Source organism: Nilaparvata lugens, chromosome 3 (genome assembly GCF_014356525.2).
Source record: "Nilaparvata lugens isolate BPH chromosome 3, ASM1435652v1, whole genome shotgun sequence".
Taxonomy (NCBI): domain Eukaryota; kingdom Metazoa; phylum Arthropoda; class Insecta; order Hemiptera; family Delphacidae; genus Nilaparvata; species Nilaparvata lugens.
This window is the reverse complement of record NC_052506.1, coordinates 41,870,862-41,884,781: the sequence shown is the minus strand read 5'-3', so window position 1 is coordinate 41,884,781 and position 13,920 is coordinate 41,870,862. Positions and strand designations below refer to the sequence as shown.

At 35.6% G+C, this 13,920-nt stretch overlaps 1 protein-coding gene across 6 annotated transcripts in view; it reads right to left on the bottom strand.

Annotated features, from left to right (window-relative positions):
- Positions 1 to 4,218: 4,218 nt before the first annotated feature.
- Positions 4,219 to 13,920, bottom strand: part of LOC111058596 (serine/threonine-protein phosphatase 2A activator) — a 45,496-nt gene continuing 35,794 nt past the window's right edge. For 3 of the 6 annotated variants that reach the window (XM_022346142.2, XM_039423819.1, XM_022346141.2), the window contains 3 exons: positions 10,744 to 10,844; positions 5,405 to 5,512; positions 4,233 to 4,390 (listed from right to left, as the gene is read on the bottom strand). In XM_022346142.2, the coding sequence (XP_022201834.1) occupies positions 4,295 to 4,390; positions 5,405 to 5,512; positions 10,744 to 10,844 (305 nt within the window). In that variant the 3' untranslated portion in view covers positions 4,233 to 4,294. Of the gene's footprint in view, positions 4,391 to 5,404; positions 5,513 to 10,743; positions 10,845 to 13,920 lie in introns of all 6 variants that reach the window. The other 3 variants (XM_022346138.2, XM_022346140.2, XM_022346139.2) reach the window with 2 other exon arrangements.

Here is a 13,920-nt window from a genome sequence, read left to right as displayed (position 1 = left end):
TGCCATCCCCCCCAGCAGATTTGAAGGGGCCAAACTTGGATATGGCCCATTTAACTTTGGAGAGTGTGACAATTCGCCTGGCTAAAGTCCAGCTTCCACGATCAGCTCTTGGCCATGAGCTCATTTAGCTGTTGCCAGACATGCATGAGCAATCACTCTCGAAGGTACAATCTGGAAAGTGAGTCTCAAGAAGAAGTTTGAGACTTCCATAAATTCCAGTGGTATATTGTCCCCCTGGCAACCTAAGAGTTCCCAAGAGGCCAATTGGACTTGAAGCTAAAACATGCTGCAGTCTTGCTGCTGCTCTGAGACTGTTTACCTCTTGTGTAAATTGTTTCCAGGAATTTTCTTTAGATTTCTTGATTGCAAGGCTGTATTCTGTGAGTGCCCTGTTGTATGGCTCCCAAATACGGCTATGTTTGCAATGGTTATGAAGCTTCCTTATAGCCGCCCTTTTGCGGTCGAGGTCAGCAGTCCACCACTTAGTATTGGTGTGACTCTTTCCCCACCACAATGGGCAACTGTCCTGAAAGCAGCTCATGATTGCATTCTGAAGGTCAGAAGCAATCTGATCAATGTCTGCAAAGCAGGTTACCCTCCTGCCCAGTGACCCAAGTTGAGACAGAAGGTCAGACTTATAGAGTGACCAATCTGTTTTCCTCAAATCCCAATAGCAGGAAGAGCCGCCCTCGCTTTTTGCATGTCGAAACAGACATACCTGTGATCAGACAAAGAGGCCTCATGACTTACGAGCCAGTTGTCAATGACCCTTAGGAGTCCTTCTGAGCAGAATGTAATGTCAATAACCTCATTCCGGTTTCCTGTAACGAACGTCGGACGGTTTCCAACATTACAGACATAAAGATTCTTGGATATGAGAATCTGAAGAAGAGCCTCACCTTGTGGGTTCGTGTCTGAGTTGCCCCATCCAGTTGTGTGGTGTGCATTGGCTTCACAACCTACAAGGAGTTGTCGACCGCCAGCACAAGATGACTCCACCAGGAGTTCAAGTTCTCTTGATGGAGGAAGATCTCCAGAGTCATAGGGCAAGTAGGCTGAGCATGCAGTTGTGCTCCATTTCCTGCCCTCACAGCTCCAGGTTAATGAGATCACAGTAAGATCTTTGGAACAGAATTCATTAAGAGTTAGGCAGTCCATACCCTTTCTCAAAAGTATGCAGATTCTGACATTCTTGAGAGAGGTACAGTATATCAACCTACCCTTGGTATCACCCAGGCCTGCAACTCTTCCTCGGTGAAGCCATGGTTCTTGGATTAGTGCCAGGTCAAATCCCTCTCTGAGGAAGAACTGGCAGAAAGCAGCAGATGCTGCTTTACTGTGGTGGAGATTGATTTGAAGGACCCTGGGCATTATCCTTAACTGGTGTTGAGATAATTGAAACCTGCCAGAGTCCTAGGTTGGCTGACCTGACAGCAATAAATCAGGCCTCATCCAGGAAACAGACAAATCCATAACCTTTCAGGTCCGGCTTGGCTGGCAGGACATTCCAATCCTTCACCTTCAAGGTGGGGTTTTGCTTGTCGTGCATCTCGATGATCTTTATATCAAAACCTACTATGTTCCAAATTTCGTGAAAATCGTTAGAGCCGTTTTCGAGATCCATAAAACATAAGTAACCAGATATAAAAATAGCCAGATCTAAAAATAACCAGATATAAAAATTGCTAGATATATACAGAAATGTCTTGTTTATTTAATAAAGCTTTAAGGAAAACCTTTACAAAAAATAAATTCATTTTAGGTTATAGGACAACAAACAATGCATTCAAACTGATAAGAAAGAAATCAAATTTAAATGTACAGCAAGAGAAGTTTAAAAAATCTGGAATCTATAAACTTGAATGTAGTGATTGTGACAAATTCTATATCGGACAAATGGGTAGAAATTTCCATATCAGGTTTAGAGAACATATCCAAGCACTAAAATCTTGAAATTATACACAAAAGTCGGCATTTGCTGAACACTTGATAGATTCAGGCCATAATTTTACAGATATAAGTTCCAATATGAAAATACTAGATTATGGTAATAAAAGTGGTAAACTCAATTTTAAAGAAGAATTTCATATTTATAAAGCAGCAAAATTGAACAGAGATAAAATAATAAACTTAATCCAATTAGACACCAATAACCCCATTTTTGATAGAATCATGCAAATTTAAATCCACAATTATTTATAGTTTTAGTTCATAACATCATATGAATACACTAACATATGATCAAAATAAGAATCTTCTAACAGTATTTGTTTATTTATTTCATATCACTTGAAAATGGCATCAATGTCCGAAACATGTTGTGAATAAATATTTTCAAAAAGGGTACTAAGATTTTTATTTTTCTCTCTATTTCTTGCTTAATATAATAGGATAATTAGTGAAGTTGTAAATTATTATTTATTCTTGTGATAGCAAACTTATGAGATAGTTTATTATTCCCAAGCAAATATAGTGGTGTAGTTGGTAGCTTACCAATCTGGAGTGTTGGGTTTGAATCCTGGTGATTTGATAACTTTTTTGTAACATGAAAATCAATATTCTAAAGGTCCTTACACAAATCTAATTATGATAAAGATATAGTTATAAATTAATTAATTGAACACAATACTGATGTAAATAATTGTTCAATAATTAAATTATAAATGGATTAATTGATATCAATTATATTATTATATAAATTGGAACAATTGAATTAGGCCACACCCCTTGATGAAAATATTTTCCTCAGTGTTCAATAGAAATAATATTCTTGATGTAAACATCTCCTCCCTGGGCTATAAATACCAGGCTCATTCCAACAGAAAATTCAGCTGGGGCGGGGTGGTGGTTGAGATAAAATCTCTTGACCTTGAATTTGACCTTCACCTTGGATGAACTTGACTTGACCTTGACGTTTGGTTGTATACCTAGTGGGATACAATTGAATTAGGCCACACCTCTTAGGGGGGGGGGAATTGAATTAGGCCACACCCCCTAATAGAAATATTTACCTCAGTATTTAATAGAAATTCTTGCTGTAAACATCTCCTCCCTGGGCTATAAATACGGGGCTCATTCCAACAGAAAATTCAGTTGGGACAGGGTGGTGGTTGAGATAACATCTCTTGACCTTGACGTTAAATGGGCTTTCGAATGGCACAAAACCACTACTGAGACTCCTTTTCCTTTTGTATTATCCTTAAAATTCAAAAACGTCGACTCAAAATTCAAAAAGGAGCATACCTGTCAAATTTCATGAAAATCAATTTGCCGCGTTTCGCTGTAAATGCGGAACATATAAACATAAAGAGAAATGCAAAATCGTCGACTTGAATCTTAGACCTCACTTTGCTTGGTCAATAACCCGCGACTTGCTCGGATACTTGGCTTTCCTATGTAATGCCGGCCTTAGACTCATATTACATTAGGCCACCAGTGGGTCGCCAAAGAGCAACCCTCAAGTGGCTTTGTCTTATATCCAGTAAATTTTATATGAAACTCACTCTAAGATAATTGATGTGCAGGTTTACATTATCAAGTAATTCTGTAAGTAATTTCTGAACGATTTACATTTTATTGATTTTTTACCTATTTGAAGAGTACCAGCCATCAATATTTTTATTTCTGATTGTGTAATTCATTCTGTAAATACACAGAATACCGTGTATATACTGTGGTTAATGTGTTCGTGGAATCCACCCAAACAATCTATAGCATAGCCTACTGTGGATAAAATAGGTGAGACTTGGCCCTACTCCATTCGAAGAAATAACAGTGCTGCTGCCAATTTATGTAAAATTGTGACTCTCAAATTTCTAATTCAACCACTGAATTGTATGTAGAATAATCATCCCCGAAAATCTGGTAGTGCTAAAAAAGTTTCTGGGTTGAAGGGTTAAAAATAAATTCATTTTTTCTGATGAAATTGAAAACATCAGGAAAATAAGATTTTCTTTTGAATATCACTTCTCTCAGAACTATGGGATGACGTAATAAAAATAATTTTATCAGAAGGGAGAATGGAAAGCTCTTCAAGGAAACCATATGTAGCAGGTTCTTAAAGCAAAGTTTTACTGGTGACATTTTTCAATTTCTTCGATTTGGAGACTATCAAGTGATCAAAATAAAAAAATTCTAACAGCATAAAAATAGAAGAACTTGAAAATTTCACCAGTAGAAAGTTTCCAAAATATTCAGCCGAATCAATATTATAACGAATGAATTTTATATAACATCACATTTAATGAATAAATTAACAACAAAATAACATACATTCACAGAAGTAAGACATACATTAATATTGAGATGTTGATAGTTCTTTTGGTGGAATACGAAATGGTAGAAGACTTCCGAACAGAACATGTTGGATTACAGGGAACTTGGACAGGACCTGAAACATTTATAACTCTTTGATTTAAAACCGGGAAAGAGCAATAAGGATTTAGGCCTAGTCTACACGTTTGATTGCGGGAAGTGATGCAAAAGTTTTTTAAAAACTTGTTTGAATTCTAATATATTACTAATTGAACAGTCCAGTTATCCAGTTCTGGATTACAAATCCAACCAAACAAATCACGAGTACAATTTAGACCTCTTCACAATATAATTTTCTCAATTTGAGACTTCATGATTGAAAAATTAAGTGAATAGTGCTAAAAATCCGTACATTTTGTTTGGAACATTCTCATGAAACTTTACAATCGGTTTAGGAATTTCAAATCATAACACATCAGAAAATGTGCTTATTTTTATTAAAGTTCTCTAGACGATTTTAGAAAGCAAGATAAGATAGTGTCAAGAAATTTACTATATTCTGATTGTTATAACTTATGAATTAGTGTGGAGAGGCATACAGTACTAACGCTTGAGTGTGATGGACCAATAATGTTGAACCAATAACAATGAGAATAGCAACGCAGTTGCCATAGTAACAGGCACTGTATTCGCTTTTATATGCGCGCATGCTCATGTACATTTCTGCCAGAGTTACGATAAGGAAAACTAGGCACAGCAGCACAGTTGGCATGTGAACTGTTGGTCGGTTGGCTCACAGCTGTAACTCAACACAGTCTGGCATCAGCGCGGCATCCCCACTTCTCGCGCTACTACATCCCTCCGATTCCTAAGTGATAACAATTAATTAAAGATAACATATTCTTGATAAATTCAAGAATATTCATATTATTAATTCAAGATTAACATATTCTTGTCTACTGCTTCCAATATTTTTCATGTAAAATGTTGACATTATTTCGTCATAACACGAAATGGTACAATGGTGGTGCACCAATCAGCTAATAATCTCAACATCTAGGATTAAAATTGATTTCATTTGATGCAAACAAGCCTTGTTTATTTTTGAAAGAAAAAATAATAAGTAGTAAAGTTAGGAAATATAACATACCTCAGCTTTGTACATTTTTATTAGACCTTGGTTAACTTTGCTCCAATATCCAACTGCGCTGATATTCCAGAGCTGATTTGAATGTTCAGCAAATGGTCCTTTCTTGACCTGCAATGTAGTTTGAGTAGAGGATGAAAAATTGATCAATTCTGTATTATATTGTTTAAATTAAATTGCAAAAGTTTAGTATCTTACTCCGAAACTTAAGTCTGCATAGTTATGAAGAGAGAACTGACGGCCAAATATATTATAAGTCATCATTTTATTTGTCTTTTAGCCATTTGTTATTGCAAAATTTGTATAATCATTTTTCCTTTTCATAGTTTCAATTACTATATTTAATAATATTTTTGAATGTTGCTATTTCAAGTAAAAGGATGATTGGATTCAATGATTTGGATGATTTGGTTTGAATGAACCCGGTTCTTGGGATAATTATGTCAGTTTGTGTTGGTTTTCTATAAATACTTGAGTCATGCAAATGATTCACATTCTAAGAAATGTATTTTTCTTTGTTGCATTTCCATTGGAATGGTTGATGGTTAGATATTGGATAAATAATACTCTTCATATTAACCAACCATCTTTATTTTTAATACATTCAAGACTGAAAAAAACTTGCATAAATCAATACTATTTTGAATAAAACAAAAATACTTCAAAAAACAAGAAAGTTTGGCAACACCTCTTTCAGGATATTCTAGCAAAAAAATATACATGAATGAACATGAGAAATTTAATATAATTGATAATATCAATGCACTAACACAAAGTATTGTAGGCCTATAATAGTACAGATATGTGAATGATATAATATGTCTTAATGGTAGGCTAATAAAAACAAAAATTTATCTTTCCAAGTGATATACACTTCGTTTCCATCATTTTGTATTAAAAGCCTGAAAAGTAATGGCTGAATTTCGCTCTAAATAAATGTCCAAATCTACAGATTCTACTCATGAAAATATTCCATTCTGTAACCGCCGTTTGCATCTTTTCAGCCGAGTCTGTTATGAGGACTATGTCATCTGCGTATGTCAGAACCTGACACTGAACTGGCCTGAGGTTTCTCATGCCTACGGTTGACCTCCCTCTTCTTCTTCTGCAAGTAATTATCACTTTATCCATTAATATTATAAACAAGAGTCGAGATAATTTGCTCCCTGCCTCACCCCCTTTTCCATGAGGAATGGAGCCGATGTCTTACCAGGATTGAGTCCTGACTTATTCAATTTAGATCTAAGCCCGTGAACAGCATCCACCATAATGGGTTTCAAATCAAATCGAATAGTTATGGCAACTGCAAACACAATACCGTATTGAAAATATTTTCGTCTTCAGAGAAAGGTAAATCTTGTATATCAACACTGTTAATTTGAGAATATTGTTGTAATCCATTAACGGCATTAACTTCTGATTTCAAATTCACAAACAACTGCTTTAGTTCTTTGTTTTCAGATTTTAGAGTCCACTTCATCCCTACGCTTTTTAATTTCGACATTTTGAGATTGTACGATTTGCTTTAAGGAAAGAGACATGCATGCTAAGTGAAGAGCCAGATCATGATGGTAAGGAAAACTGAACAATAGGTGGAGGAAATCGAAATTGAGTGCGATGGCCAACTATTAAAGCAGACTGACAACGACCAGTACTTGGGCACAAGCATAAACTGCACCGCCAATCTTAAAGAAGAAGTGAAGGACTCAAAAAGCTATGCAGGAATACTATTCACTCAGTAGATGCATTTTTGGAAAGGCTGAGGTGAGTAGGAGAGTAAAATCAAAGGTTTATGTTTCATTCCATTGTATGGAAGTGAAAGTTGGACAGTCAATAAAAAAGAGAAATTTGATTGTATGGTATGAGATGTTGTCTAATTTCTCTATTATTAAAAGAATAAAACGTGGATGTTGTCAGTACCACTATATTCGTTCAAAAATTAATTTACATTACAGAACCAGGTTTCATGGGAACACCTACCACATCTTCAGCTGAACTAATGTTTGTTATTGTTGAAGGGACAGGAAGTTCAATTTTAGGTTATGCGCTGAGGTTGTAAAAGAGAAGGAGAATGATAATTGTTAGTGGGAATAGATGGATCAATGATGAAATTAAATTATGTTATTATTTTTTGAAATGTAAAATTACACTGTAAATGAAATTTTTGTAATTTCATTTATGATTTTAGAATTTTGACTTGAATACAAAAACTTATAATAATTATAAAATTATAAAAACTAAGGGGCGATTGCTGACATCGGGTCTGGCTAACCCCGGTGCAACGTTGTGTCTAGCGTCTAGCGCAACTTTGGTCTCGGCTAAAAAATCGGTTTGCTAAGATCGAGTTTAGCCGCCGGTCATCTCTTGGTCGAGAGCAACTTTGATCCGCGGGTTTAGCCAGACCGAGGCGCAACTGGAGGAATCCACGCCATATCAACCGCCATATCGAATGCTACTTTGGCTCTCACACGATGTCTTTGCGTATTGCTTTTTCACTCACTCACTCTCCCATCATTCGTTTCTTTCTTGGTTTGTTTCTTCTTCCTCTCTCTCTCTCTCTCTCTCTCTTTAGCCAGAGAGAAAATTGTAAGCTATTGTATAGTGTAAAAGCCAGTATATATTGTAATCTACATAAATAAAGTACTCAATCAATCAATCTCTCAATATGCCCTAATAAAGGCATATTATGCCTGAGAGAGAGAGAGAAGAAGAAAAAAATCAATCAATCTCATTCACTCTCTCTCTCTTTCCCCCACTTACTCCCATTCTTTCTCTTTTTCAGTCTCTATCCCCTCTCGACCGTCGTTATAATTAAAAGGAACAATGATATTTAAGCAAGGTTGCCTGTCGAGTGCAAGTTTGATGGTCATGATTCTATCACTATGTCTCTCCACAGATATAATGCGCTGTTTCAGCTGCTTGTCTAAGACAATGCCAACTCCATTTCGTTTGTTTGTTGTAAGCTGGTATCCCATTCCAATGTCCCTGGATTTGGACCCCTTCCATTTCAGTTCCTGGATGCAGCATATTATATTAATATTGCGTCTATGTAATAGTTCAGTCAAATGGTTGTTTTTCAGGAAACAGCCCCGAAAGAATTTTTCTCGACGGTTCTATAATATAGAATACATATATAATATAATATAATACATATAATATAATACATATTATGTATTTTGGGGCACTGAATTCGAATCTGAAATTTGCTGACACGCCAGAGGGCGGCTTCACCCCCAAAACCACCAAAATTTTGGTCTTTTTTCAAGTTTTGCATTTTATCTCGTGAACCTTGAGTTTCTCAAGAGAAATCATTCTCGACAAAATTAAGGAGAATAAAATGTCCAATAAATTAAGTCGTCGCGCAAGATTCTACAATTCTTGTTTCCGGAAATATGAATTTTCAAAAAAGGGGAATTTTTTAAGGGGTTTTCAAAATTATGCAAACCTACCACTTCTACCCTATACAACATGGATATTTTTCTAGTACAGATAAAGAACCACACATCAAGTGAAAGAACAATTCGTTATGAACAGGATCCCTTAGGAATTTTCGAATTTAGTAGTGGAGGGAGGGGGAATATACCCAAAAATAGAAAAATTATGTCCTACAGCCAAAATACAAATTTTCCATTATAATACCTTTTCAAGGCCTTCCTAACAAAAAAAATGCATATTTTAGCTGGAATCATCTCACGCGAGTTATTTTCTATGAGAATCACCCGTTAGAAACATTTAATTTCAGTATTTCCTAGTGGGGGGTACGTCATAAGGATATGTCAAGGATCAAAACTTTAAACACTTATAACTTTTGACAGAATGATCAGATCTCCTCGTACTACAGCTCATTCTTCTCAGCTCGTCAAGGCGGTTCAAAATCATGTATCATAATTGAAATTTGATGAAAAAATCCACTTTTAGTGTATTTTAGCCCCTATTTAAATACACAGAAAAATGGCCAACTTCCATATTCAAAACTGTGTATATCGGTAACCCGAAATGACAAAAAATGGTACTTGGTCTTGATTTGAAGAAAAGAATCTCCTCTTCCATGTGAGGTAAAGGAATTTCGTAAAAATATAATCGTGAGGTAAGATACGTTTGATTCAAAAAATTGCAATATTTTCCTCATTTTCACAGTCTAGACAGTTTTTCGATAATAAACAGTTATGCAAGATGGGTTTAAGGCAATGTAGCTTTTAGACCATGTAATTCTCTTCCATTTGAGACCAATCGCAAGTGTCTATCATGTATCTTACTCATTTTAGAGACTCTTGAATAACAGTAAAATTGCAGAAAAAATGAGAAAATGAAAATTATAATTTTTTCAATTGGTTGTAACTTATGAACGGTATTGAAATCAGGAAAACGATTCATGGGAGCGGAAAGAGGAGAAAATTCTCTACAACCTTGACTACTTTTTCGATTTTTTATCTGAAGTGTTTCACAAGATACGCAACTTTGAATTTACAAGATTGTGGAAATGATTAATGTATCAAAAAATTTTCGCATATTCAAAGTAGCGTATCTTGTGAAACACTTCAGATAAAAAATCGAAAAAGTAGTCAAGGTTGAAGAGAATTTTCTCCTCTTTCCGCTCCCATAAATCGTTTTCCTGATTTCAATACCGTTCAAAAGTTACAGTAAATTGAATAAATGATAATTAACATCAAAATGACAGTTAACTGATAAAGTAAACTGATAAGATTGGTACTAACAGTTTTGTCGCTTGTGGGGGACACCCTATTATTTCCGTCGCTTGAGGGGGACGCCCTAGCCTTCACATCTCTTTTCTTTGGTTGTGTCATCATAATTTGGATTACGATAAAGTTTTTGGCTTGAAATTATTACGGCCGGTTGCCACCTGACGCCTGAAGAAAATAATAAGAGTTTGGCCAAGGGAGGCCGACAGAAAGAGAAAGAAAGAATGGCACACAGCTGAGTCAATAGAAATTAGTGCCATTCTAGAAATTGAGAGGTCCAAAGCATACAGAAGAGGAAGAGGGGAGTTGGAACAAGGGCTTTGGAACAAGGGGGTTGTAACCGATTTAGTTCTCCAGATTCAGGTCTCCATCCTGATCTGGATATCCAGGCGCACCTCGTGGAGGGGCTTCCAGCTTCTATGGCGAGGTGGTGAAAAGATGTCATTTTTGGAAAAACAATTCGAAGCTGGAACAGTTACAACTGCGCCCATTTCGTGTATATATTATAAGGATTGATATAAATTATTCTATTACTTTGCTTAACTTTGTATTAATTATTACCATTGTTATTGTATTATTTTACCAATTATGGCTGAATAAATGTAATTTCATTAGATGTATAGTTTATTAATGCAAACAAACCTGATTGATGAACTTTATGCACCCTAGAAACATGTAGTCTTTGTAGAATGATTCAACTATATCTGGTTGCACAAATGATCGAGGTTCAATTCTGGGATGATCTGAAAAACACTAATATTAGTATATGAATATCAATACTGCAAGCAAGCTTATAATCAATTGATTCTATTATATGACGTACGCTCTATTTTTCGTTCTTTCTCAAGTGAAATTCTAATAGAAAATTGTGATAGAAGTTTCTTGTTTGGTTATGTGTTTGGTAGTAAATTATTCGGGTAAATTCAAAATTCTAGTTGATACATTTTTTTGGACTTAAAATTATGTGTAAATCAAATAATGTATTCCACATTACCTCTGGACTGTTTATTTTCAATTAAGAATGAAAGCAGTTTTGGGCGAATGCATGTTTTTTACACCTGGATTGTATCATTGTCTATGAATAAATAAATAACATTTTTCGTCAAGTTTTTGAAACACCTGTAATCGAGTAGAGTTTTGTGATATCTTCAATAGTTTTTGAGATATCTGCTCTTCAAAGTGTGAAATAACATTTTTCATCCAACATTTTGCACTTTCAGGGCTTATAACTCTGCATCAATGAATGGAAAAAATGGATATTCATCGTAGGGTTGTAGAGCATTAATTTCGATGTACTATTCCACTACCTATGTCATGTTTTCATTCAATTGTTGTTTTAGTAGTGGCCGTAGTCGAGTGGATCAGATGCTGGCTTTATGATTCAGAGGCCCGTATTCAAATCCCGGCCAAGGCAAGATATTTATCTTGGGCCACTCTCGTGTTTCGGATGGACACATTAATTCGTCGGTCCCGGCTGCCTAAGAAGCAGTCGTTAGGTCATGTCGGAGGCCCTGAAATTGATCAGTTGCGACCTGAAAACTATGACACCAGACCAGAGCCAGACAGGTCACTCAATATAAATTATTATTATTATTATTATTCAAGTGTTAGAACAGCTTTGAAATAGTGAAATAATAAGGTGTAATTGTCCAGGCAATGAATGCTCAAAAAAGGGTATAGAGGGAAAAGTTTGGAAGACAATTTTTGACCTCGCAGTTCTGTACAGGGTAGTAAGGAGGTAAACATATCAAAAGTCCCCACCCCTACCCACTGTGCTAAGGGAGTGGGGGTGGTTCAAAGGTACCATTTTTTGGTTTCTCGCATATAACTCGAAAAATGTGTATCTTACGGGTAAAATTGTGATAAACAAAATTAAAGCTTACATAATTTCCTACAATATTCATCTCTAAACTTTTTCCATATCTCCTTTATTTTTTGAGATATCCGCTCTTGAAGGTGTGACACTTTTGAAAAAAAAACACGTGTGCCTCCAATTTTTTTCAATGTTTGCTCTTAAAACTTTTTTAAAATTGATGGGAAAAATCCATGCTGATTATGAGCTAATAGAGCATCAAATTCTCTTCAATTTGATGTATAATTTTAAACTTTTACGAATTTCCCTGCATCTGTTGCAGCAGCTTTAGTATTGAGTGTGAAATCTCCAGTTTTGCAACAAGTGTCAACTCAGTGGTTCCACACTTTCAACAGAGGGGGATAAAGATGGGCACTTCTGCTATGTTCACCTACTAACTAGTCTAAATTAGCTGCAAAGTCAAAAATGGTGTCACAGACACCCCCTTCAAATATCATAGTCAAACCATCAATTGTTGCAGCAATGAAAATTTCACCCCCTACATTGAAGCTGCTATAAGGCTACTTTCACACGATAGGAGACGTGCAACTTGAACACTGAACAGTGTTCACGTTTTTTTGTCGAAGTACATTGAGTCAAATCGTGTCTTTCACATGGTGACTCCTATCCAGGAACCTCGTTTTGTCACGTCTTTTCCCCTCGAGGCAAGCAGAAACCGGCTTGGATCGAGATACTAGCGGACAAATCGTCACTTTCACATGGTGATTCTACGTCTCTCCGGTCACCACTTTTTCTCAAAAACTATCTTTCTTGAAAATGAAGATAGAAAGATTCTGATTTCGGATTTGGATTCAGTGACCCCAAATTCTTTAAAGCGTAAGTCCCGTTTTCGAAAATATCCGAAAACAAGGAAGTTATGGCTGTTTTTAATAAAGCTTTCTATTATCATATAATTATACGGTAAAAACGAACAGGTACTGTACTATACAGTACGTAAGTACTGTAGCTATTATAATACAACTTACACTGTATTCGTGTAGGAAATTTGGTAGGATATTTATCTTGATTTCTGAAAATACCCCAAAATAAGGGAGTAAGATAACTTTAAAAAACCAAAGTTTTCCTGCCGATTGGAGAAACATTAAAAATTAGTCTAAGACATATTATGTCTTAGACTAAAAACGTGTAACAAATATCATATCACTACTATTCAAGCTATCAAGCTTTTCATAAATTTATTTGTCTCCTCATGGCAGAAGGTTTGCGCCCAACGTTTTCACTTAAACATTTCTGTGATTAAATTGTGATAGAGCACATTATCGTATTGATCTTCTAAATCCAGTTACATGTACATAGATTTTCGTAAAATTGATTTTTTACCGTTCCTATGAATTCTATGAATTCTTTATACAGGTTCAGCACAACTTCTTAAATAACATTATGTTTGCTTCAACAGAAATTATAAGGACGACAAAACATCGAACAACAAAAAACGCTTTCTGAGTAACTGGTTTTAACAAAGCATGGCTTCACGAAATACAGTACGATAATTTAGAATAGTTGGTACAATGGTTATGCTTTTCGCATTTTGGCAGCACTGTGCTTGCTCACTCACTTCTCCAGTTGACACTTGTTGACTTGTCAGTTGTTTATTTGACTTGACTTTGACACCAGTCATTACGCGATGTCTGAGTTTGATGTGGAGCTGTTGATTACTGCAGTTTGCAACCGACCTGCTCTTTGGGATAAAAGTCTTGACATCTACAAGGACCGGAATGAAGTCGCCAAAAGTTGGATGGAAGTTAAAAAGGAATAGTCAATAATTGCTGGGAATTTAAAGTGATATTCAACGATTTGAACCTGATAAATTGGATTGTTGAATGACAACTGAAATTTAGTGAATTTTACTGTACAACATTCCTTTTCCTCCTATTTTATTGGGTGATGAGTGGAGATGATTTATGATTTCATATTTGGATTCATCTTTTCATAGTTCAATATTTTTT